Below are 27,998 nucleotides of genomic sequence, written 5' to 3'. Positions count from 1 at the left end.
TGGTGTTCAAGGGATTCATTGCTTACAACAGGTTGCCAGATGATATAAAGAAATCAGAAACTCTGCAACAGTTTAAAATAAAAATGATAAACCATTTACAGCAAAAGTAAAATCATTGTATTGTATATCTATCAGGATTAATAATTTTTAGTATCAATACGAGTATTAATATATGTATCTTCTTACGGGATATGAGTGTATAGTGGGTAGTGGGATAGCATAACTTATTGGTTTCATATGTATGTTTGTATATGATTATTGTGGTATTTGGCTGTAGGTGAATGGTATCAATATATGTATTTTCTTTCGGGCTATAAGTGTATATTGGGATAGCATTCTTATTGGTTCATATGTAGGATTGTATATGATTATTATGGTATTTGGCTGTACTTGAATGGTTTTCTTTTAGCAAAACAATGGAAAATATAACTCGAAATGTAAATACCTAGTGTGTACGTTTAAATTTAAAACAAAACAAATATATTAATACTATCGAAGGAGCTGCTTATTACTATATATAAAATTATACTTTGTGAATGTAGATTAGGATTACCTATTTCAATAAAGATTATTATTATTATTATTATTATATAGTTGTTTTAGGTAAGTCACAAGGTATGTTACAAACAATCTGAAATCTGAAACGAATTTCTTACCTGTTGCGCTAGGAGCCCTTCTGACAGCAGGGCTTGCTTGACTAGCAATTCCAAGTCCTGGAGTTGCCCGTGGTTGATGCGGCCTAGTTTTAGTTGGTTCCGATAATGCCAATAATTTTCTCACAGCTTGAGGCGAGGCTGAACCTGAACAAAATTATTTAATTTTCAATTTCATCCACTGAGGAAAATCAGCATTATCGTGTACCATTATTAGTGATAAGCAAGGTAGTATTGTTTCTGTTTAGAAGATTCACATCATTCTATTAGTACACATTCCTTATTAAATTCATGATCAGAAATTCACACGGATATTTAGATTTTAATTGGCTCACCGAACTTGGGTATAGGTTTTCGTTCATCACTGGCACTGCTAGTGCTACTTGTAGTGGAAGGGGCGGGGGACGAATGCCTCTTAGGTCTCTGAGATCCAGGTCCTGAAGATCCTCCTGTGGCAGGACCTTCACATTCAAGTGACATTTCGTGCAATTTCGCTTCATCAGTCTCTACCTGCAAGTTGTTTAGATAGGCCTTTACCCGTCGCACCATTTGAGACTCTTCAAACATCTTTTTCGGATTGGGTGCGGCAGCCGGTTTCTTTCGTCGTTTTACGGTGGCTTGACCTACGGGAGAAGCATGCTAGGTTTAGGAAAATTTGGAAAGTTGTCAGTTTCTCATATCAAATTTTGAACCATCCCTTCATCTCAATCTTTTTTTTTCATAAATTTTTTAAGCATTATCGGCTCCCGAAACTGTTTGATCTTCCTCTTGAATATGATCACTTGGTTTTCTGATTGATTCGGCCGTTACTTGATGAAGATCCATAGTAATTACAAAAATTACACCTCACGATTTGATCTCGACAAACTTTATTTGAAAAATATCACAACCATGTAGCGAAACATGTAGCTTTCTATATAGGAGAATGAAAACAATTTCAACACATCAAGCGGCTAAAATAACCTATATTTCAAACTTTCACAGCTTAGCAACTTACGGAATCCTTTTGTGGGGCACAAGTTCTGATTCAAACAAAATTTTTGTTCAGCAAAAAAAAGCCATCAGAATTCTATGCGGACTTGCATATAGAGATAGCTGCAAAGAGGCTTTTCGTCAACAAAGAATCCTCACCATTCCCAGTGCATATATATATATATATATATATATATATATATATATATATATATATATATATATAGTTGTCTAAAATATGTTCACGCAAATCCAGAGATGTTCTCAAAAAATGTACTCAATCATTCTTATGATACCAGAAATAAAGATTTACTGCAAGTTCCTCTTCATCGATTGAAGAAAACACAGCAAGGATGCGATTATTGGGGCGCAAAATTATATAATAATATTCCAGACTTTGCAAAAAAGAAACACTCGAATGAATTCTCCATCTGGCTGAAAAATGTCCTAATAGAAAAATGTTTCTATTCAATAGAAGATTTTCTAAATGAATAATACATGTACTACATCTCTTGTAGGTTTACATGTGCATGATAATTTTGTATATATTTATTTATTTTATTTTGATCTGTGCATCTCTGTGTATATGTATTTTAATTTTAATTTTAATAGGAAATAACGACGTTGTAATGTTTCATTTACAATGAATACATTGATTGATTGATTGATTGATATTATAGAGCCTTAACGTATTTTGGACAACCAACGGAAAAAGTGGCTTCATTTTTGAGGAAACGAGATATTAAAATTGCATATAGAACAAGTAACACGTTGGGAAAGTTAGATAAAAATAATAAAAACAAAACATCCAAATTCGAGAAATTGGGAGTAAATAAATTAAAGTGTGGAACGTGCCCTAAGGTGTATATTGGTCAAACTGGCAGAACATTTAGGAATTGAATTCAGGAACATCATACGAGCTATGTAAATGAGAAAACAAATTCAACATATTCAAATCATCTTCTAGAAGAAAATCATATCTTCAACGAAGAGTTCGAAATTTTACACATAGAAAATAAAGGTTTGAAACTGAATCATTTGGAAGCAATGGAAATTAATAAACTTAAAAATTCAAACTTTCTAATGAATGACCAACTAGATATGAATAGATCACCATTATTATTATTATTATTACTCTTTATTAGCAAATAATGCTCTTCATAGTACAGTCAGTCACTTATAAAATATAAAACAATAAAAAAATATATATATAAAATTAGAGACAAGTCATATTTTAAAAACAAGAAACTAGAAAACAAGAAGAATAATTGATGACATTTTCTTGAAATATATTACTACATTTCTTTCGAATGAATTTAATGAAGTACAGCTTTTTATATAACTTGGCAAATTATTAAATGCAATCAGACGAGAACTATACAACGAATAACAACCTATATGTTCTCTGTTGATATAAAAATTTCTTATTCTATTTCTAGTGGAATGTGTATGAATGCTACTTGTGTATGTTAACTGATCACTCAGATAATTTGGCAACAAATTGTGTTTAATTTTAAATATAAATATTAGTATATTCATTGTTATCCTTTGTTTGTACTGCAATAGTCAAAGTGGGGTGCTATAATTGATTTATAAATTGTTAATTTTGCATATTCACTTATTTTATTTTTCAATCTATATAAAAGATGAATTTTCGTGGCTATTTTCTTCTGAATCGAACTACAGTGCGCATTAAGGTTCAATTCTTGATCTAATACCACTCCCAGATATTTAAAAGTTGTTACCCTTTCAATGATGACATTATCAATATAAAGATTCAATGACAGCTGTTCATCTTGCAGTTGTCTCAAACGATATTTGCTAACTATTAACATGCATTTTGTTTTATTAACATTTAACTTGAGGCCGTTGTCATATAACCACTCATTTATATTCAATAGTTCATCATTCAAACATTCTGAGATTTCATTAGTTGTCCCAGAACAGTACAACATAGTGTCGTCGGCCAACAGTTTTATCTTACACCTTTTAACACGTATGTACAACAAGAATAGCAATGGACCCAATAATGACCCTTGAGGGACTCCAGAAAATACATTTCAAGTACTGGATGTCACTTGATTATTATTATTGAACTTGTTTTCTTAAAAACCGAGAAAGAATTATTATTGATGTAGATGTGAAGTAATATGCTTCAGGTGATCATAATTGAACAGGTGCCTTAGGTAGAGGTTTAGGTAATTTTTTGTAGGTAGTCTCAATTATGGTTACCTGTAGTATATAAATATTAATGTAAGAACCGTGTTAGGAATCACACGTTGAAAGGTAAGACCTCGTTAGTCCTTAGCTTGCACAAGTTTCTCATCTTTTGAGAGTTGTCGTTCGTATGGGGCGACACCTGATTAACGGAAAAACAGATTTTAAACAGATTTTTAATGTAAGAACAACTTGAAGTATTCAAATCACTTGTGAAAGCTACTGTGCTAGCGAAATATGTTGTGATATATTTCAAATAAAGTTGGTGATCAAAACACGTGTTGAGGTGTTAAAATAACGGTTTGGTGTCGGGAAAAACTCCAGTGTTATTCTACACATTGATGCTGTTCAATTTTTTCTAAATTTTATTTATTTTCCTCTCTTTAGCTTATTACTATATGATGTCGTTGAGCGATTTTCGGCAATTTTTCTCTACGAATTCAAATTGAACTAAATCTATGATTGATAAATATTTTTTGAGAGAAATGAAAGTTCACCTTATTTTCTTTCAGCAGAAAAGTATAATAGTTATCTTGCTAACTTTTTCAGCAAGAATTTACTGTTCTTTAGACAGTCTATCTATCTAGTTCAGTATACTGTTTTGAAGTGGTTGAAACCAGTTATTACCTGAATGTGACTGTGGATACTAACAATTGAAACGGAAGTAACTTGGTTTGAAATTTTTTTCTTATTATTTTGCACATGTTTCTCGTCATTTATCTTGATAATTTTTATTCTACTGTATTTCCATTTCACTTTTTAACTGTCTGTATATAATTGTCTTACCTTGAGCATGGTATTGTGAAGACGCTGTTGTGAGTTGATTGAGAACCACCATGGCATTACTGGTAGGCTGGCCACCCAGTTTGAGCATAGTAAGTAGGTCATAGGGGCTGCTGCACATATTTCCGAGAGACCTGACCTCTTTTGCAATCATACGCAACTTCTCAAAGTTAATTAGGCCTTCAACTTTTGAATCGTTGGCAAGATGTATGAAAGTCAAATCTTTCTTAACTACAGGATAAAAAGGTATCTGAAAGTCAAAGACAATTAATATTGTGATGCAACAAATTCAATTTGAAATGAGCATTCACAGTCAACATTGAAGGAGACGGAAATGAAATAGGTTCAACAATCAAGAAATATTGTAATTTCATCATATCGACATGTGACTGGAGTAAGAATTGAGTGAAAGGGTAAACAATGCATACTGAGGTTGTGTTTATGTATAACTGGAAGATTAATGCAGAAAGAACGACACTTAGACTTACAGTATGGGTAAGTACCAGATAAGACTAAAAAGTAAAAAAAAAGCATGTCACACAACAAAATCAATTGAAAAATGAATAACTGTAAGAAGTGTTACCCAGAGGGAATTGAAAGAAAATTTTATAAACTAAAACGTTTCCTCGAATACTCTCGTAGAGGTTATACAGTGTAAAATTGTATTGACATGTGATTTCAATGATACAATCAGAGTCATTATTTTGTCAGACAGTAGCTACACAGAATTTTGAGATGTTTAAGATGATATTGCAGGTATGCCCACCGAATATATGGAAAAGTTTCATTCCTCATACGAGGAATTTGTTTGAATTTTGGATATGCGGTTGGTTAGTTCTTTATTTACCAGATGGAGCGATAACAAAATTGTGTTTGTTTACAGTTTAGCTAGAGAAATGATATTCTGAAAGGAATTCCATTTTTACTTATGGAATATGATCAACTTTAGGTTGATGATGGCCACTACCTTGCACTGACGAGAGGCCAAATAGCCCAAAACTGGTTTGCAAGTATGCCCATTCCTATAATTGAAAATCGATTCCAGCAGTTGTACTGCCAACAGCATATGCAGCAAATACTTCTGTGAAGATTCCTGCACTGATGCCTGTTGGATATAATCCAACGCCCTTCCTGGTATTAGCCAGGAGAATAGTTGTTTTCTGATAGGCGTCAGTCCATTAACCTACAGTGTAGAAAAGTCGAGACTAGCCTGAACAAATTGTTCTTTTAGTTAATTTGATATTGCAGAAATACAATGAATACAACGAACCATTTAAAATGTGTTGCTGATTGGCTAAACCATTTTGGAAAAATGAAAAACGTTACATTATAGGTTTGCATCCCTCAGATGAGTTAACTAAGGAAATTGGTGATATTTCTGTGTTTTATATTAACTAAAAACTCATGAAACTTCTATTTCTTGGACTCTTGAAATTAGGATGAATAACAAACTGAATTGAAGAATCAACAGAAATTGAAAAGAATTGTCTCAAATACAAACAATGTCTTGCTTTGAAATGAATCAACTTTTAGACTTTGATTGAAGGAAAGTTATCAGAATATTTTAGCACAGAGTAAATTAATTCAAAATGATTATTTCTTGAAATGGCTACTATAATTTTTGATCAGCATATTGTGAAAGTTTAAAATTGGGTGAAAAGATAGATAGTATTCTCTATAAACGACTTTTAAATTGAAACCGTGAATCATACCAGTCGTCAATCAATTAATATACTTACAATTGGGGGTTGAGTTTGTTCAGCACTGACTAGCTGTCTGTACTTGCTCATATTTCTAGACGGATCCATGAGCTGCTGTAGCTCCGAAAAAACCCGGGTGTACTTTCCAGGCAACTTGTCCCAACTCTGCCTCAACCTCCAAACAGCTCCATGCCCCAAACCGCTTATGATGGCAAACATTGAATTGAAATTCTTGCATTCCTTGCATTGCCCTGGAAAATTGTCGCTTAATAATACTAATAATCAAAGAATATAAACTTTCAGGTTTTCACGCCTGAAGTTTCGTTTGCTACTGCGGTAGAAATTATCAAAGGCAATGAGGAGAACTACAGTGTTGAGAACTACTTGAGAACTTCCATCGTTACCCCATTGCTTTTGATAATGTTTACCGCAGTAGTAGACGAAACTTCAAGCATAAAACCGTGAAAACCACGTCAAAAAAACCCGGAAAATAGCTTCGACACAATACTAATAATATTTATTCACAATGAATATGAATAATATACATATGTCAAGTCACAGATAAATGAATAAAGTCTGAAATATTATAACACATAATATGCATACATCATAATATGTCACATGAAAACAGCTATATGGGTTACAAACAAGCCGAAAAACTCATCAAAGTCAACAATCACACATTTTTTGTAAAAACTCACAGAGAATGAATAAATTTTTATTTAAAAATATATAATTCTCAGGTGTACTGCAGGGAAGAATTTTAGGACCCTTGATGTTTTAATGTTTATTTTTGATTACCCCATTTTCTAATCACATTGTTAAGTACATCTATACGCAGATGATACACAGTTATATTTGTCTTCCCATAACATTGATACAGAAAGTTGCGTGGCCAAATGTTACTATTTCTATACGTTCATCTTTAATTTTTATATTTATGTTGTTTGTATTTATTTGATTATATTTGAATTTAGTAGTATGCATAATAAACGATATTATTATTATTATTTGAGGCTACTTCTAAATTCAACAAGTGTAGCACAATTTGTGATGTTTTTTGGCAACTTAAGAATTTTTATTACCATATATTGTGCACCATTGTAGGTTGATTGAAAGTTCTAATTGCTGGATACAATAAGGTTTTATATCTAGTTGAAAATGAATAGATACCACCCTACTTGTGTTTGATGTTGTAGATGTAACAGGCGGCCTCTGTAATGTATAGGCAGGTTGAATGACCAGTGGTGAAAACAGCAGTTTTCATTGATACAATTATTATTAACAATATTTGTTTGGGCCATAAAAAGATTTTTGATGAATCAAGACGTATCCCATAATAGAATGTTATACGTGGACTGTTTCGCGGGCTAAGTACATTCAACTAGTTTAGTTTGTTATAATCGTTTCAAACATATGTTTACAGTTTTAGCTGTTTAGCATGTTTAGTTCGTTGGTGAGAGGCATAAAAGTTAGAAGTGTTCTGCGTATTCACCAGATTTGATCCCCTGCGACTTTTTCCTGTTTCCAAATTCATTGAGTTGTAAAAACGCTGGTATCTGAGGGTACAAAATGGAAATTGAAATATTTTTTTAAGAAAAATGAAAATTCACCTCATTTCTTGAGCTGCGGCGTATACCAAATCACAGGAAAGAATTTCGGCAAAATAGAGCTTTCCGCATAGGTACACCTAATTTTATATTCAGACACTAAGAACTTTCATTTTATGTTTCTGTATTTCATTGTCTTTCTTGAAAAAAAAGGACGTGTTCCGTAAGAAACAAAAAATGTTCGACTCATTATGAAGAAACGTTTCTGGAAATGAACTGAATAAACTACTCACTCGCTACTTTTATGAACTGCTTGATGATTTTCATTCTCCTTACAGGATTGTGTTCCGCACACACTTCTGACACCACCCAGAACATTTCCTTATTGACGAGAGCGGCGAACCGATCCAACATGGGAGTACCATATTTCGATTTCAATTCGAAGAGATCGTCGATGTACTCGGTAGGTTCAATTTGTCTAAATATACTGAAGTCCAGTAACGTCAACTGGATGGCCACCTCGACAGCGTTTAGCTGCAGAAAATGGACCGCACTCTCCCTCACTAATTCTGGAGCTAGGTCGTCAGGTACCAGAGTTTCGGTAACGCCATTTGTTTTCAGGTAATATCTACTACTCAGTCCTATTCTTTCTGCTAGGTTTTGAAGGTCGTCTTGCAATCGTTTTTGTTTTATAGTTTGCGTGTCAGTGACTGACACTTCACACAGGCTGAAGTTACTACTTGATTCCGTTATTCCGAATTCTTGTAACGCCAGCATTACTACTTCATGGGCGGTGGTTTCTTTGTGAACTAGAAGGTACTTATAACTTTGATCGGGTTTATACACCTAAAAAAAATACCAATACGTTATTTACTCAATATAATCATGATTATAAATATTTGGGATGGAAATCTCTGTATATATAAAATTCTTATCGGACAGTGTTAGTTGCCATACTTCTCGGAAACGGCTTGGTCGATTTTTATGAGATTTTATGTGTAACGGGTAATTTTTTAAGAGATATAGGATTTGATTTTCAAAACAACACAAAAAATTTGAAAAAATTGATGAAATCTTTATTGGAATCGATAGAACGATCAATATAATTTAATGTTTGAAGATGATTTCATGTAAATGTTGTCCGCGTCTCCGCTTTAGATGGCCCATGCGCAAGGTCCAATTTTGACACACTCTCTCTAACATATCGACCGATATTTCACGTATAAATGTTTCAATATTGGCTTCCAGAGCGTCAGTTGTTGCTAGTTCATCCCTGTAGACATGAGCGAACGGCGGCGAATCGACATTTCACGGTCATCACGAACACTGGCGGATACAGCCGCAATATTTTCTTCGGTCCTCACTCTACGTATGCGTGTTGGTGGTTTAATGTCCAGTAAACTGGGTTCGAAATTTAGTCACAAGCTTCCGAATAGTTTCTTCAGCAAGCCGACGAAACTGCCCATAAATTGGAAGAAGTACATGATGCACTTTCTTCAACTAGCATGAATTTTGATAATAACATTCAATAATTTGCAAGCGTTGTTCATTCGTAAGTCGATTCATGGATGAATTATAGACCAAACTGAACAAGTTTGACAATGACACAAGACACGATTCACGCGTGATCTGTCAAAAACAGTGTTGTCAAAGAGATACTAGCAAAAAAATCACTCGTTATGTTCGGTAGGTCTAAGAATAGGTTGTAATTTATTTTTAATACCTCTAAGTAATAGTGCTGCACACCAAACATTTTTTAAAACTTTTTATATGAAATTTTTTATTGATCATTGATATTATTTATTGATCAAAGATCAGTTATTCTGGCGGGAATAACTGATCTTTGATCAGTTATTTCCGCCAGGCGTCTGCCGGTCTCCTGTCTCTCTCACACTCCCTTCTTTCACTCCCTACACAGTTTTTGGCCACTATTATTGTTTATCCATCGAGCGTAGATAAAGTTTGTGAAGCCACCGAAGCTGTGAATCATCCAACAGGGTTTTTGAACTCATTAGATTTGCCAGGCATGCCACCGCATAATTTACAACTGAAGGTTGGATCGCTCCGTTATTTGAATCAACCACGGCTGAGCAACGGCACACGATAAGTCATTAAAAAATTAATGAAAAACGAGCGTCAGCTCCCATGCGGTATTTGATTGTTTAAAACGCATTGGTTTAACATACTTATTACTATTACCCTTTTCTAATTAGTGTCCATTACCTTTAAAACATGTTCTGGGTAATCCGTGCATCTCAAATCATCATAGCAAATCGACATAAGGTCAGGGTTGCTCTGCGACTGATAAATATTTGTGGCCAATGTTGATGGCGGGTTGAAGCTGTCCACTTGATCCTGACTCATACCGACACTGAAAAAGTTAGAGGGAAGTTCAAACATGTCGTTTCTACTTCGCGAATATTACTTACTTAATTATATTTTTGGGCAAGATATTCATCTTCATCAGAGCCTTCTGTAACCTTCCGAGAGTCATGAAGCTTTGCTTTTTCCCCTCCTTGGCGGGGCTGTTGATAGTTATGGGTTGAGCAGACGGTGGATCGTGGCCTAAAATAATGTTTCCATCGACGCTTGACAACCTCGCTCTAGGGTCAGGCGGTAATTTCGAAATATCCGATACTTTCCGACTCCTTGGCCGAGGTGAGTTATCGGGGGTGTTCAACATTTCCTTGAAATTCAACAGATTCGATTTGACGGTTATACTCAAGTGAGTAGTCCCACGTAAGATTTCTAACGCCCGAGCATGCGACATATGCTCAAAACTGTGATTGTTCACTTCAATGATTTGGTCGCCTCGTTTCAAACCAACGTCTTCGGCTTTGGATTTTTTTTCCACTTTGGAAATGAAAATACCAAAGTTTCGTTCGTATCCCCCGAGAATCGAGAAACTCAACGGTTCATCCCTGTGTGGTCTAGCCAGCACCACGTTCCGTATTCGAGCTTTAGCTGCACAAGCAATGTTCAACAACCGCAACTGCCCAACCATCTTCTCGTTTTCGAGACCTTGTTCGAACATTTCTAAAAATTCAATCATGTCCGGGTCTGTCTCGAAGTCGGTGAAATGATTGTTGACCCATAGTAGTACCACCCTGGTTACTCTGTCACGGATCTCCGTGTCTTTGAACCATTCCAGCAGCTGATTGGCTACGAGAAGCGGGCTCTGAATGAATACTCGATGCGTCAATAGGAAATCTTCGACGTAGGTGGGGTCAGTTAGGGAATTTTCCTCTATCAGCTGCTGCATCAAACGTTCTGAGGTGCCGCGTATCACCACATGCCCTCGCCTATTGCTGCTAGGTTCCATGTGGCCTCGGAGTTCGGTTACCATCACCAGTTTTCCATCCTCTTCGTGCCTGCGCGTATTTTCTTCACCTTGATGCAGTATCCTATAGTAGTCTGATTGCGTAATGCAGACGAATTGACAATCATCACATTTGGTTACCATAACGCCCTTGTGGTAGAGTTTGTTCATCGTAGGTAGGATTCCAAAAGCGTCTCCCATGTAGAGTATTTGACTCTGCTCGTCAGGTATAACCACTTCTACGGAACCGTTGACTAATACCGACCACGAATCTAGTTCTTCCCCGTCGTTCATAACGATTGTTCCGGACTTTTCAACAACCGCAAAGACCATTACAGCACACAGCGCTCTTCGAACAGCCAGAGTCATATTCGTGAAAGCTTTCAAATGCTGGGTGAATTCTAACAGAGCTTCGATATCGTCTTCTGTGCGTTCCGAAGGCTCCTTTTCCAAGCAGTCTCTCACCCTGTCCCTAACTGTCAAACTCTGAAAGTAAAAATATCGCGGTTAATTGTAAAATTTCTCGCAAAACACGCAGAGGGAGACTTACATCCATACTTTCAGTCATATCGTCTTCTTCGTCACTATCTACCATACTTTCGACGAGTCCAGTGAGATCCAGCTCATCGCCGTCCAGTTCGGAATGGGTGGAGGCCATTGTGTCTGATCCGCTGTAAGCGGAACTAGTGTCTGATGAGTGCGACCCTCTGCTACATTTGTGGTAGAGGTTTTGTCTTGGCATATTCTGCGTGTACTACAAAAAAAGAGATTGAATGAATGAATGAATGGAAGTTTATTGACTACCTTACATTACATAATGTTTGTAGTAAGTTCAAATAATATCTAAAAAGAGTACAACACATAGAGAAACAAAATAAGATAAAATTTTGAAATATAGTACACTGCTACTAGCTATTGTAAAATGTCGCAGTGGCGAGTGCACTCCATAGAAATACACTAGCGATGTCGAAAATGCTGCATGAAATCACTGACAGAATAAAAACAATTAGTTAGTAAAAATTCTTTTAAGCGCTTCTTGAATTTATTGTTTGATATGATTTTGTATTCCTGCGGTAACAGGTTGTAAAGATTATAATTTAGAGAGTTTTTCTGTGATTTGTTTAAGCGAAAACGATCAGTACGAATATTTCCTGCAGCTCTGGTATAATGATTATGTATATTGGATTGTTTGCGCAGACACATTCGATTTTTGTGGATCTCGAGCAGAACCGAGAAAATTAATAATGAAGGCAAAGGCAATATGCGTAATTGTGCAAAAAGGGGCTGGCAGTGATCACGAAAACTCACATTGGCAAGTATCCTGATTCCTTTTTTTTTAAGTCGGAAAATATCTACAGCACTAGAGGCGTTCCCCCATAGTACAATCCCATAAGTAATGACAGAATGAAATAATGAAAAATATACATTTTTGAGTGTTGGAAAACTTGTAATTGGCTTCAGTTGACGGAACAAAAAAATTGAGCTGGCCATTTTACCTCGTAGGTCATCCGTATGATTTTGCCAAGATAATTTACTATCTATGTTTATGCCTAACAATTTCACACCGTTATCACTCGACATAGTGCTAGACAAACAAAAGGTGAGATTCTTTGTTTTTTCATTATTCAGTTTTAGTTTATTTAATGAAAACCACGTTTGAGCACTTGAGAGTGAAATTTTTACAGACTGTTGCAAATCCGGCAAGGTGTCACCAGAAAAGATGAGCGTAGTATCGTCAGCAAATAAAACTGACTTATAGGGATGTGAAAATTTGGGTAGATCATTGATGTAAATGATGAACAATAGCGGGCCGAGGACTGAGCCCTGGGGCACTCCATGTTTGATAGGTTTATAATTAGATGTACAGCTGTCAGAACAGCTTGCGACGTTGATCTCTCTCTTCTGAATCCGAATTGTGAGTCGGTAAAAAACCTGTTTTGTTCAAAATAGTTGTATAAACGCTGTTTCAGGAGAGTCTCGATTATTTTACTGAAGATAGAGATGATAGTTATTGGTCGGTAATTATTCGTATCCGAAAGGTTCCCTTTTTTATGAATAGGTAATACTTTCGATATTTTGAAAGCATCCGGGTGGATACCGGACAAGAAAATCAGATTTATGAGGGAGGTGATATGCTTTACAATTATATCAGCTACTTTCTTGATGACGAAGCTGTTTAGTTCGTAAGAATCCAAGCAACCTGAGTTGTTTAGACTATTATTTATGTTCTGTGACCGGAGATAGAAAGAATGAACTGTTTGGGGTAGGAATGTTGGGTTTTAATTTTTAAAGGGATTTGTTTCTAATTCACATATTGGCAACAGCGCCAATATCAAGTTGAAATAATTTATACGTACCTGGATATTCTACTTTAAAAAAGGAAAAGTATCTTTATAAATCAAAAATTAAGGCAAAATATAAATTATAGTTCAATACCACCTCCACAAGCCACATAAACAACAGTTGTTTTGTTATTTATTTATATAGAGGAAGATAGGTTAGGTCATATGTCACAGAATGTCTCGGAACATAAGTAAACAGATCAGCACGCCTCCGAAATATGTCATCTTTCTTTGTCTCGTACAGGTAACAAATTCATTGTCCTTTATTAGCTTTAACCGATGTTGCCAAATGGTGAAATAGAAACGAATCCCTTTAAATGTTGAATGCATTATTTCATTCCTCTTTTTTAAGTATTTGAATAATTTTTTAAAGAATAAGGTTGAAATTATAAGTTTAAAATGCGTTGTTTTAGAGCTCTTTTATGAAAACTACTTGATTTTCGTCGGGAGGAACATTCCCCATTGTCCGACAGCTGTGAAATCTTTACACGTATTGTTTTGAAGGTTAGGATTAACTAAAAATGATATGGCTTTGATAGTAGTAACGCAATCTGTGCGTTAGTCTACGAACTTTTGAGCCCATCAAATATGATTAAAAAAGGCCTATAATTTGACCGAATATAAAGTAACGATATAGTGCATTACCAGAGCTATCACATATGGAGTTCCTCAAGGGTCCGTTTTTCATTCTGTACATGAATAGTTTACCTATTCAGGAAACGAATTAGGAAATATCGGCTTTGCAGATGACACAGTCATTTGGTACAGAGATAAGATATGGAAATAGAACTTAATTTTCGTAATGTTATCAACTGTCTGTAGTTAACAAACTTACTCTTATTTGAGGAAAGTAAGTTGTTTACTTTTCTGCTCATATTCACCGGGCTACCTATACTCGAAAAAATGTTGATATCGAAGCACTTTTTGGTATGTCCTTGAGCTTTCTCGGCAATTCGGTTTTTATCTCCTTAATCGTTGCAAAATGCCGTCCTTTCATGGGTCTCCTCAATCCTGGGAACAGGAAAAAGTCGCAGGGGAGCAAATCTGTTGAATACGGTGGCTGAGGCATGATTACGCCATTGTTTTTGGCAAAAAATTACGAACAAGCAATGACAAGTGAGCAGGTGCATTATTATGATGCAAAAGCCACAATACCGGGCGTTTTCTTCGTATTGCTTCTCGTGAACTTCAAGATAATTCTCCGTATTGAGCACACGACCATGGCTTTTGCATCACAATAACGCACCTGTTCACTCGTCATAGCTTGTTCGTAATCATGCTTCAGCCACCGTATTCGCCAGATTTGCTCCCCTGAGACTTTTTCCCGTTCCTAAGATTGAAGAGACCCAGGGAAGGACGGCGTTTTGCGACGATTGAAGAGATAAAAACGGAGAGCTCAAGCATATAAACTGCATATCAAAACAGCTTCGAGGATTGGTAAAACGGTTGCACAAGTGTCTTATATCTGAGGGGGACTACTCTTTTCACCTCATTTTTGAACATACCTCGTAAATGAATTGTATCATAACATTCAGAAGAAAAAGAAATATCCATTTATTTGTAATAAGTAATAATGTAATAATATGTAAGTAATATTTGAACGATTTGTTTATAATTCATTGTTGTTGTCTACTAAAATCTCATTTTGAAAAAATATATGGTATTTTCATAAATTTACTGAAAGAATATCCTAGGTTGTATGATAAAAACGTCACGTGTCAAAACGAATACGTATGCGTACTTGTATATTTGTTAATTATATTGCATGCATTGGAATTGGAATTCTTTGAAATGCAAATGAAATTTAAATTTACTGTTTAATTTTTGCTGCATTTTTCCACTCTCACATAGTAACTTCGTACACTGGAATCGATTATATTATCTTTCGCAAAAAATTAAACGGGAAACCGCAATTCTGCATTTTAATTTCAAACGAATGGCATAGAAAGTTGAAAAAAACTTTTGCGAACTAACCAGTCAGAACGCCACTGATTAACAACAATACAAATGTCTTTTTATTCTAAAATATTAGTGTTTCCGTTTGAAATATCTTGTATGTACATGTCAGCGTTAGTTTGTGTGATAAAATTACCAAGTTATGGAATATGATGATTCAATTCGTTATCTTCTGCCTCAACAGGATGAGAGATATAAAGGACGACAAACTATTTAATGTAGTTGGGAATTTAAATATATAATTAAATATGACTGTTTCATTGAAAAATTATAAATACCATAATGCAAATTTCATACATTTCCATACATTTTATGGTTTTACGATAAAAACCCCTCTATTAGTCTGTTGGAAATACAATCCATAGCAATAGTTTCAAGTATATTTATTGATAGGATTGTGTTCAATATCAAATTCAGGCTGTCGTGAGATTTGTCTCAATTGTATCGTGGAAAGTTATTTCTATTTAGGAAAAGCTAATTCTCATTTCATAACTTTGATGTGGTTTTACTTACTGCATCTTCGAACATTATGTTTATACTTCTATGTTGTGGGTGGTCCATTAGAGGCGAGTTTTGTACCCTCCTGGTCTGTTCTATATCCGGATAGTCGATCTGCAACAATAAATATTATTTCACTGAGCATGAATGCAATACAGAAAACAGTACCTTTTTCTTTCGACATTTCTTGTGTAAAAATGGAAACACTTGCGAAAATCTATTGAGATTACTCATAACCACTGAATGACGACTGTTCGTCAATGACAGAGCTGTCGTTAGATAAAACCGATAAAGCTTTATCTATTCTAAGGGAACTGATGTACCTACTCGTAAATTTATTCAGCTTAGTAAACAGTCGTTTATGCACTAATGCAAATTTGATATCGCAGTGTTACTTACTCACGAGTATTCGGTAACCTTAAAGATGCTCCGAAACATAATTTCTTGTTTATTATCGTCAAATCAGTCATCTGAGACTAGCATTACAGATTATTTTCCAATGACGTACTTAATACACATAATAGATATGGAGAAGCAGAAAGCCAAACGCTCTTTTTTGGCTTCTATTAGAATTTTTGCGAAACATATCTAATATAAAGATAAAGTAATATTAAAAAGAGAAAATATCCCATTCTGTATGTTTCACCTATAGAAAAATAGTATATTATATACCTAGGGTGAGAAGTGAGCTATCATTTACCGAGCATTTTTATATCCTGAGGCGCGTAGCGCCGAAATCAAAACGATCGTCAATCAAAACAATGGCAAAACTACATGAATTGAAATTGGAATTGTTCCCGCATCCACCATATTCGCCAGATTTGGTTCCCAACGAGTACTGGCAGACCTCAAAAAAATGATCATCGGTAAGAAATTTCGCTCGAATGGAGAGGTTATTGTTGAAACTGAGGCTCCTTGATATTGTTTGGACTTTCAACCTTCCACGAGTGAAAAAAACTGAATAAATTAAAAAATCTAGACAATAAAGGGCAAACCGAAGAGGTCACCCCAAGAAGTAACAGCATAATATGAACCGTATATATAATAAGTAAATTGTCGATTTATAAATTTCCAAAAAATATCATGCAATGTAACAAAGTGACATCACATTGTAACTTATGATGATATCTCGTGGACGTCAAATTTTCCTTCCGCGTTAAACCTTCTTTATAATATTGTTGTAAATCACGCCCGAAAGAAAATAACGCCGACCGCCACTGGTAGTCATAAACCAATGGTGATGTATCTAATGTGCGATGATTCCCCGCCACTCGAGAAGCAGCGAGAATAATGCTACCGACTTCGACAGAACTTCGGCGAAATTTCTATTGCATTCGATTACGATATTTAAACGCTAGCTGAGAGCATATCGACACAGTCAAGTGGAAGCTACAGTGCGGTACGCGAAGTGATCTAATAAGGCGATATCTAATAAGGCGATATAAAAACGTAACAATATTTTCTGTAAGCTAACAATAAGAAATGTACATATACCTGAGATTCTTCAGGCGACTTGCAATTCGGCCATGATAGTGAGTTACTTCTCCTCAATTGAATGTGCACTGGTAGGGTGTTCTTGAAAGTTGAGTTCCTCCTCAAAGCTATGCCGGCGTATGATACCCTTTTTTCGGGAGGTAATCTATCTCGATCGATCGCGGTTTTCAAAACGTGTTTCAACATATTTACTAGTTTTGTTCAATCCTGTATTGAAAACATTTCTATAAAATTATTCAAACTATTGGAAATTGAAATATTCCTACTGAATATATTAGACTGTTTCAAAAGTTATGTCCGATTTATTGTCATGTGTTTTGTAGCTCCATATATCAATAATATACTGATCGATAGAGAATTGACAGCATTGATGCTGTTGATTTTTTTTCCAAATTTTGATCTCTTGTCTCTTTTCAGCTTATTTACAAAATTTTAAGGTATAGGCTGTGCAGTTTTGCCACCTATAATTGTCATGTCCTACATTATTTTTACAACTCAACAATTTCGTTTACCAAATGTACAATAATGTACATTTGGTAAACGTGAATAAATAATATTTATTGTGCTTACAAACAGATTAAAATAATCAACTCAGTCAAGTTATAAAAGTTCGTTTCAATACCTTTTTGCGCGATTTTTCTTGGAAAATCATCGAGAATCTTGTTCATTTTTTCTGACTCTATGCACAAAAGAGCTTAATCTTTTTATTTTTCTTGACTCAAGGTCGATCTCAGGTATTTTTTCAACCTTTTTAGACAAGGAAAGCTTCTCTCACCAATCAATTCGTCGCGGAATGTGCAATGACAAGTGAGACAGGAGAGTTATCGGCAAAATTTGTTGCAGACTTCTATCTGTAAGACATCAAAAAACCGTCATACCAAAATCTTGTTGATTTCCATGATGTAGCAAAAAAAAATCGTTACCCAAATTTGCCACCCCAAAAATCCGTCTTCCTAGGCTTAAGCCTATTCAGCCTTCTGGTGAATCTCCCACTGAATTGAACCGAAGCGCTGCCAAAACAGCCCAAAAAATCAACCAGGCTTTTGGCAACGATTGTGTTGATGAACGCACTGTTCGACGTCGGTTTGCGAAATTTCGTTTCGGAGATTTTAGCCTCGAAGATGAACTACGTAGTTGTCTACCTACAGCTATCCAGGACAAGGATTTGAACACTCTGGTTCCATGGTCAGCTCCCATGCTTTTTTGATGGTTAAAAACGTATTGGAAAGGCCGAAGCTCGAAAAGTGGGTACCTCACGAACCCTTTTTTGGATCGGATCATCACGTGTGATGAAAAGTGGATCTTCTACAACCAAAGACGTTCAGGACAATGGTTGCACTTCCCAAAGGCGAAAACCCATCAAAATAGACCATGGTATAGTGGTCAGCAACTGATGTGGTTTACTAGGTTTGCTCTGGTTCTACGAAATTCAGGTTCTAGGTCGTCAGGATCATGCCCAGTTGATATAGAGCGTTCAGGTTTATTTAGGATAAGTTCGGATAGATGAATCCTCTGTTCTGGTTTCGACTGCGAAATGATCCTAAACTGTCTTGAACAGTCCCGGATCGTTGTTGCTCTCGAAGCTGAACTGTTGAGAACTGTTCCTGTGGCTCATGGACATTCATGTGGAAACTTGTTAGGGCTATTTGTTAGGATAATTTTTTGTTTATTTGATTTGAATAATTGATGATTGAGGTTAGATAACGTTTGAACTGACTACAAGGATACGCTACATATCAAAATGGACATGATCAACAGTATTCTCTCGTCTTCATTTCTTCATATATACGATAGGTGGCATAGTGGTCTCGACAAAATGCGTTCTGGTTTAACCAAGTGTCCGAGACTATTTCGGACTGTTTGAGATCTTTTGCTTGTACGCATCATGTCTTGCGCAGTTTCCGAACAGTTCCGGGTGTTAGAACCAGAACAAACCTACTACAACATTCTGCAAAACCCCCATTACACCAGATTGTTATTGTAAGGAAATCTACGAAACGAACCGAAAAATGCGTCAGCAGATGCCGGCACTGGTCAACAGAAGAGGTCCGATCCTACCCCACGACAACGCCCGTCCGCACGTTTCATAAAACACCGTCCAAAAATTGAACGAATTAAGCATCGAAGTTCTGTCTCACCCACCATACTTTCCAGACCTCCCGCCATCCGACTACCTTATATTAGAGCATTTCGATAATTTTTCCTTCACTAATCAGGACCAGGCAAAAACGACTATTGTCAACTTTGTCGATAATTAATCGTTGGCAAAACTGCACTGATTTGAATGGCGCTTATTTTGAATAAACTGAATAAGTAGTGAATGAGCTACTGTAGTTCAAAGTAGACTTATAAAAATGGACAAAACTTTTGAAACGACCTGATAGCATGGATTTTTTTGTCTTTTGATAATAAAATTTTTCACTTCAAATGAGCTCTGTACACACTGCAATATTCGCACTGATAACAGTTAATTACTCGAACAGTATGTTAACTGTACGCGTCGTATTTGTAAGTTATATATTACCGAAAGTTTCTAAATCATTTTCCCACGGAAATAACACCTATTAGTTCTAGATAGCAGTAGATATTGGAAAGTCATTGTACGATATATAATTGAAAACCGTACAAATCATTTCAAAAGTATTTGAAATATTTATAGATGGTCAATTAATTTACAATATAATCATTCGAACATGAATTGTGGAGACTTTTTCATGGTTTCATAACAAACAATATATATGGGAAATTATGTGCCCTTTATTTTCATAACGGACATTATTTGAAGAATTATAAGCCACTGCTCAAATTTATCGAATTTTCCAGTTTTAGTCACAACTTGATTTGAAGTGAATACAACACAGGTATCACAAAAAAACTTTTCTGCTTTTTTCTTTTGTACAAATACCGAACGAATAAAAAACTTTCGAAACTTTTTGAAATTTTTGGATAACTACTTGACAGTGGCAGAAATAAAATTCTCATTCAGAAAGCCAGTTTGAAAAATCATTTCAAAAAATTCCTATTTATTTTAATCTCTATAGAGAATTCAGAAAAAAAGCGATTTCAGTATAATTCACAGTTTTGAATATGAAGTAGTTGTCATGCCTAGGAAATTATATCTTTCTCTTTTCCGTAAATTGTTGGGTTTATATCTGAAAACTTTCTACAATTTTCACTTTTTCCGAAGTTTTTTAGGCGTTTTGTTTTTTTTATTATGGTACACTCGTCTCAAATATACAGTGCTTTTCTTTAATGCCCCCCCCCCTTTTATTTTTTGAACGGGACAACTCAAAACATTGAAATTTGGGATAACGAAATAATGCATGAATAATTTATTTTGAAGTGAAATTGACAGATTAAACTTTCAAGATGGCGACTAGGCGCCATCTGGAAAAAAAATTAAATGGAAAGAGGGGTCTTGTGGCACATCTTTTTGAAGCTCCTGACGAATACTTCATAACCCTAGAATATAATGTCAATATCTTCAAATACTACAAAATGGCGGAACTTTTAATAATTGCCTGAGAACACTGACATTTAATTACATAATATGGGATAATAAGCTTGAGGTCAAATCATAAGATGCTCGAAATGGTTGCCTTGAACTTCTTGACATGTGAACAGCCTATCCGATATTTCACGTCGAACATTTTCGAACACAGTATTATTCTCTGCCGTATATTCAATATTGAAGCAGGTTCAGTTTCGTACACCTTTTGCTTCAAATAGCCCCATAAAAAAGTCCAAAGGTGTCAAATCTGGCGAGTGAGCTGGCCATTCTGTAGGACCTCGATGGCCAATCCAATGATCGGAAAAAGTAGTATCCAAAAAGTTTCTTACTTGTCTGGAGTAAAGTGGTGGTGCTCCATTGTTATGGAGAATTATCAAATTGCATGGCTATGCCATGCAATATTTTTGAAAAGCGTATGGCAGCGAAGTTCGTTCAAGAATTGCTGAATTTTGACAAAAAAAAGTTGCAGGAATTGTTGAATGACGTCAAAGGCGATTCAGATTTGTTTAAAAAGGTCATAACTGGTGACGAATCATGGGTATATAGTTATGATATCGAAACCAAAGCCCAATCGTTCCAATGGAAAAGCCCAAGAGAGCCAAGACTAAAAAAATACACCAAGTTCGATGAAATGTCAAAGTAAAGAACCTAACAAGTGGTTGCCAACTCTGTATAGATGAAAATTAGCAACTTTTTGAAAATACGGAAAAATTCATCTTGAGAGATCTGCTTAAATCTGTTTGATGAAGTGAGAGATCCTTCAATGATAAATAATTTGGAAAAATTTCCAAGACAGAGCTTCACCACAGATGAATCAATAGAGCCATTTAATGGCCACAACGACTACCATAGCAATATCTATATATTTTCCTAAAAACTCGTTTGAACTGAAATTAAAGATCAAGTATGTGTGTAGTAGTAATTGAACGATTTTTAAACGTCGCACAGCCCTTCTTTTTATTCAAAATATTCAGCGTAGTTTCCAGGTGCACTTTCGAAAATATGTTTGACTAGTTTTTTTATATTTCTGAATTTCATGTAGGGGCTGGGCTGACTAAAATATTCTCAAAATCCATATGGGTTGCAATTGAAAACATATAACTCTGTTCTTCTCTTGATAATAAGTTCAAAACACTATATTTATCTTGAAAACAGCAATGATAAAAAATAATGCGAAATGTACGATGGCAATGAAAGTATTGGCATTTAAACTCAATCACAAAGTAAATAATAATGAACAAAAGAAAGATCGGCTATTTGAAAATGAAGGTTTAGTTTACAACACACTGTACCGTTTTGATAAAAAATACAATTAGCTTCCACTAATTGTGATAAATAATATAGGTCGTGTTCTATAATTATCTAAAGAGGACGGAAACCCAAAAATAAACTTCAATTGATAAGAAAAATATTCATTTAATGAAACATACCATGATTTTATGTAATATAGGTAAATTATACCCACTCTTCGGGGTGTTGAAATAGCATCCGATTGGAGCATTTATTGAATAGAAATTAGTCCAGAAAAATTCAAAATGATATGTTTCATTGTGGATGTTTGAATGTTTTCTACTCTTCTACTTTCTACTCTTTTTCGAATACGTGTGAAAAATCATTCCAATATGTAGTTATTTTACGAAATGTCTAGACAGGAACTTGAATAGATGAAGGAATAGATGAAGTTCAACTGATTTAGTTGAAATAGTAAAAGTATGAACGAGTGTGAAGGCAGCCACGGATTTCTAGCCATGAGTTTGTAGCGTGAGCCTTACTGCACACGGCGTCAGCGGCATCCAAAATGTGTTGTCAATTGGAGAACAGCTACGACTATTTCTAATAATTAATGAAAATTCACTGCAGAATGTTCTTCGAGAAATGAATATTGATTCATTATATTGATGAGAGGATTTAACCTGTATCTCATAATATTTTCCCAGGCAGAAAACCTATCTTCACACAACCGTACATGCTTTGAAAATAAACTTCAATAAATCCATTAAAATATTCGTGGATGGGGATTTTTTTGCATTATTACATACTATGAGAGGTACTGAATGAGACCTATATCTCAAAATATTTTGCCGGGCAGAAAAACTACCCCCACAAACCCTTATATGTTTTCTATATTAAATTCAATAACTCCATTAAAATATTCGTGGATGGGGATTTTTTTCCATAATTACATACTATGAGAGGTGCTGAATGAAACCTATATCTCAGAATATTTTGCCGGACAGAAAAACTACCTCCACACACCCTTTTATGTTTTCTAAATTAAATTCAATAACTCCATTGAAATATTCGTGGATGGGATTTTTCTTGCATAATTACATACTATGAGAGGTATTGAATAAGACCTATGTCTCAAAATATTTTGTCGGGCAGAAAAACCACCCCCACACACCCTTATTTGTTTTCAAAACTAAATTCAATAACTCCATCAAAATATTCGTGGATGGGATTTTTTTTTGCATAATTACATACTATGAGAGGTACTGAATGAGACCTATATCACAAAATATTTTGCCGGACAGAAAAACTACCTCCACACACCTTTTGATGTTTTCTAAATTAAATTCAATAACTCCATCAAAATATTCGTGGATGGGGATTTTTTTGCATAATTACATACTATGAGAGGTGCTGAATGAGACTTATATCTCAAAATATTTTGCCGGGCAGAAAAACTACCCCCACAAACCCTTATATGTTTTCTATATTAAATTCAATAACTCCATTAAAATATTCGTGGATGGGGATTTTTTTACATAATTACATACTATGAGAGGTACTGAATGAGACCTATGTCTCGAAATATTTTGTAGGGCAGAAAAACCACCCCCACACACCCTTATTTGTTTTCAAAACTAAATTCAATAACTCCATCAAAATATTCGTGGATGGAATTTTTTTTGCATAATTACATACTATAAGAGGTGCTGAATGAGACCTATGTCTCAAAATATTTTGCCGGGCAGAAAAACTACCCCCACAAACCCTTATATGTTTTCTATATTAAATTCAATAACTCCCTTAAAATATTCGTGGATGGGGATTTTTTTACATAATTACATACTATCAGAGGTACTGAATGAGACCTATGTCTCGAAATATTTTGTAGGGCAGAAAAACCACCCCCACACACCCTTATTTGTTTTCAAAACTAAATTCAATAACTCCATCAAAATATTCGTGGATGGGATTTTTTTTGCATAATTACATACTATAAGAGGTGCTGAATGAGACCTATGTCTCAAAATATTTTGTCGGGCAGAAAAACTACCCCCACACACCCTTTTATGTTTTCAAAATTAAATTCAATAACTCCATCAAAATATTCGTGGATGGGGATTTTTTTGCATAATTACATACTATGAGAGGTGCTGAATGAGACCTATATCTCAAAATATTTTGCCGGGCAGAAAAACTACCCCCACAAACCCTTATATGTTTTCTACAGGCTGATTCACGGTGGATGGCACATTAAACGTTTCTGGTGAACCAGACAATGGATCACTTTGAAAATTTAATGGAGGGCATATTCGGACATTCTCTAGCCAACTAAAATATTTTCGACAATGCGGTGTTGCCGCTTCTATTAGAAAGCAGTAGCAACTTTGATTTTTCAAATGGAACACTCTGTATATAATATTATTTTTGGGATCTCCAACAATTGCCCGACAACTTTTCTTGATATTTCCCTATACCTATCTGTTACCGTTTTCGAAATAAAAATTAATTTCAATTTTTTTCTTCGAAAATCATGACTTCTAAAAATGCCGATATCTTTTAGTTAAGAAATACTATGATGTCGAAATTTGGTTTGGAGTTAGGTGATACTTGGACACTTCCCACACGTCAGCCTAATCTCCGTTACTTCAATACAGGGTGGTAAAAAAATACAGTTTTTTCGTTTGCTTGAAAAAGTTGCTGAAATTTGATTATTTTAAATGGAATACCCTGTATATTATTGAAAATTCGGAAAGCTGCTGAAATTTGCTTTCTTTCTATGTATATCATACCTATACCTAACTAGTCAAGTTTCGGACTTATGAACATTTATTTGTGAAAATGTCCCTTCAGAATGGTATTTCCATTCGGTATTTGGTAAGCAGGCCATGATTACTATTTGACAGTAGCGTTGTGACATTCTCCTAATAATATCGACATTTTCGTCACTTCAGAAGTTGCAAATACCTTCAAAACGATGGAACAAAACTATTCAAACGAAGTTCTTATGAATTTGTTTATTATTTTTGGACAGTGTGACAAAATCATCAGCAGAACATGTAGAAAGTTCAATGAAATGTATCCGAATCTACCGCCAATGAACCTCAAGAAATTTATACGAATTCAGAACAATTTCAATGCATTTGGATCAACTTTAAAAGCACCAAGAAACTTGCCTCGACCCGTAACTTTCGAAGACAACCAGATTAATGTCTTAGCATATTTTCACGCATTTCCCGAGTCATCGATAAGAAGTGCTGAAGAAGATTTGGGTATAAAATATTCATCGATTCAAAGAATCTTGCGAAGACATAAAATGCATGATTATAAATTCACCAAAATTCAAGCAATGAAGCCTCAAGATCCTCAACAGAGAGTAGAATTTTGTGGAATGTTGTTGACACACATTCAAGAAGATCCACTTTTTTCAAATAAAATTATTTGGACTGATGACGATCGGTGGATGAGGCGCTTGGGACCATTGAATTGGCCAGCGAGATCACCCGATCTTAATCCATTAGATTTTTATTTGTGGGGAATGTTTAAAGAAAAAGTTTACAAAATACCCGTGCGTTCAAGAGATGAATTGTTAGAGAGGATTGCCCAAACATTTGAAGATTTGGATCCCAATGAAATCAAATCTGCCACCACGAAAGCAGTCAACACCCGCATTTTAAAGTGCTTGGAAGTGAACGACCAGCGATTCGAACATATTTTGAAATATTTCACATGATTGTTTTACTTTTTTATAATTATTCTTATCAATATTTCCAATTTCAAGTTTCTTGGTGCCTTTTCAAAGTTTATCCAAACATATTGAAATTGTTCTGAATTCCTATAAATTTCTTGAGGTTCATTGGCGGTAGATTCGGATACATTTAATTGAACTTTCTACATGTTCTGCTGATAATTTTGTCACACTGTCCAAAAATAATAAACAAATTCATAAGAACTTCGTTTGAATAGTTTTGTTCCATCGTTTTGAAGGTATTTGCAACTTCTGAAGTGACGAAAATGTCGATATTATTAGGAGAATGTCACAACGCTACTGTCAAATAGTAATCATGGCCTGCTTACCAAATACCGAATGGAAATACCATTCTGAAGGGACATTTTCACAAATAAATGTTCATAAGTCCGAAACTTGACTAGTTAGGTATAGGTATGATATACATAGAAAGAAAGCAAATTTTAGCAGCTTTCCGAATTTTCAATAATATACAGGGTATTCCGTTTAAAATAATCAAATTTCAGCAACTTTTTCAAGCAAACGAAAAAACTGTATTTTTTACCACCCTGTATTGAAGTAACGGAGATTAGGCTGACGTGTGGGAAGTGTCCAAGTATCACCTAACTCCAAACCAAATTTCGATATCATAGTACTTCGTAACTGAAAGATATCGGCATTTTTATAAGTCATGATTTTCGAAGAAAAAAATTGAAATCAATTTTTATTTCGAAAACGGTAACAGATAGGTATAGGGAAATATCAAGAAAAGTTGTCGGGCAATTGTTGGAGATTCCAAAAATAATATTATATACAGAGTGTTCCATTTGAAAAATCAATGTTGCTACTGCTTTCTAATAGAAGCGGCAACACCGCATTGTCGAAAATATTTTAGTTGGCTAGAGAATGTCCGAATATGCCCTCCATTAAATTTTCAAAGTGATCCGTTGTCTGGTTCACCAGAAACGTTTAATGTGCCATCCACCGTGAATCAGCCTGTAGAAAACATATAAGGGTTTGTGGGGGTAGTTTTTCTGCCCGGCAAAATATTTTGAGATATAGGTCTCATTCAGCACCTCTCATAGTATGTAATTATGCAAAAAAATTCCCATCCACGAATATTTTGATGGAGCTATTGAATTTAATTTTGAAAACATAAAAGGGTGTGTGGGGGTAGTTTTTCTGCCCGACAAAATATTTTGAGACATAGGTCTCATTCAGCACCTCTTATAGTATGTAATTATGCAAAAAAAATCCCATCCACGAATATTTTGATGGAGTTATTGAATTTAGTTTTGAAAACAAATAAGGGTGCGTGGGGATAGTTTTTCTGCCCGGCAAAATATTTTGAGATATAGGTCTCATTCAGTACCTCTCATAGTATGTAGTTATGCAAAAAAAATCCGCATCCAAGAATATTTTGATGGAGTTATTGAATTTAATTTTGAAAACATAAAAGGGTGTGCGGAGGTAGTTTTTCTGCCCGGCAAAATATTCTGAGATATAGGTCTCATTCAGCACCTCTCATAGTATGTAATTATGCAAAAAAATCCCCATCCACGAATATTTCAAAGGAGTTATTGAATTTAATTTTGAAAACATAAAAGGGTGTGTGGGGGTAGTTTTTCTGTCCGGCAAAATATTCTGAGATATAGGTCTCATTCAGCACCTTTCATAGTAATGTTTTCATGCAAAAAATCCCCATCGACGAATATTTCAATGGAGTTATTGAATTTAATTTAGAAAACATAAAAGGGTGTGTGGGGGTAGTTTTTCTGTCCGGCAAAATATTTTGAGATATAGGTCTCATTCAGCACCTCTCATAGTAATGTTTTCATGCAAAAAAATCCCCATCCACGAATATTTCATTGGAGTTATTGAATTTAATTTAGAAAACATAAAAGGGTGTGTGGGGGTAGTTTTTCTGCCCGGCAAAATATTCTGAGATATAGGTCTCATTCAGCACCTCTCATAGTATGTAATTATGCAAAAAAATCCCCATCCACGAATATTTCAATGGAGTTATTGAATTTAATTTAGAAAACA

The 27,998-nt window shown here is 35.0% G+C and overlaps 1 protein-coding gene across 9 annotated transcripts in view; it reads right to left on the bottom strand.

The window, feature by feature from the left end:
- Positions 1 to 27,998, bottom strand: part of PDZ-GEF (PDZ domain-containing guanine nucleotide exchange factor) — a 294,638-nt gene that overhangs the window by 15,992 nt on the left and 250,648 nt on the right. For 6 of the 9 annotated variants that reach the window (XM_074172115.1, XM_074172119.1, XM_074172116.1 and 3 more), the window contains 9 exons: positions 16,006 to 16,104; positions 11,745 to 11,948; positions 10,305 to 11,680; positions 10,099 to 10,246; positions 8,169 to 8,721; positions 6,365 to 6,576; positions 4,629 to 4,875; positions 989 to 1,276; positions 657 to 800 (listed from right to left, as the gene is read on the bottom strand). In XM_074172115.1, coding sequence (XP_074028216.1) covers positions 657 to 800; positions 989 to 1,276; positions 4,629 to 4,875; positions 6,365 to 6,576; positions 8,169 to 8,721; positions 10,099 to 10,246; positions 10,305 to 11,680; positions 11,745 to 11,948; positions 16,006 to 16,104 — 3,271 coding nt within the window. Of the gene's footprint in view, positions 1 to 656; positions 801 to 988; positions 1,277 to 4,628; positions 4,876 to 6,364; positions 6,577 to 8,168; positions 8,722 to 10,098; positions 10,247 to 10,304; positions 11,681 to 11,744; positions 11,949 to 16,005; positions 16,105 to 16,158; positions 16,308 to 17,484; positions 17,692 to 27,998 lie in introns of those variants that run through there. The other 3 variants (XM_074172120.1, XM_074172121.1, XM_074172118.1) reach the window with 3 other exon arrangements.

This window comes from Leptinotarsa decemlineata, unplaced genomic scaffold, assembly GCF_025532065.1.
Source record: "Leptinotarsa decemlineata unplaced genomic scaffold, Ldec_3_MD MMD2_tig00000035_RagTag_RagTag, whole genome shotgun sequence".
NCBI lineage: Eukaryota > Metazoa > Arthropoda > Insecta > Coleoptera > Chrysomelidae > Leptinotarsa > Leptinotarsa decemlineata.
The sequence above is the reverse complement of the archived record's forward strand: the minus strand, read 5'-3'. Positions and strand labels throughout refer to the sequence as shown.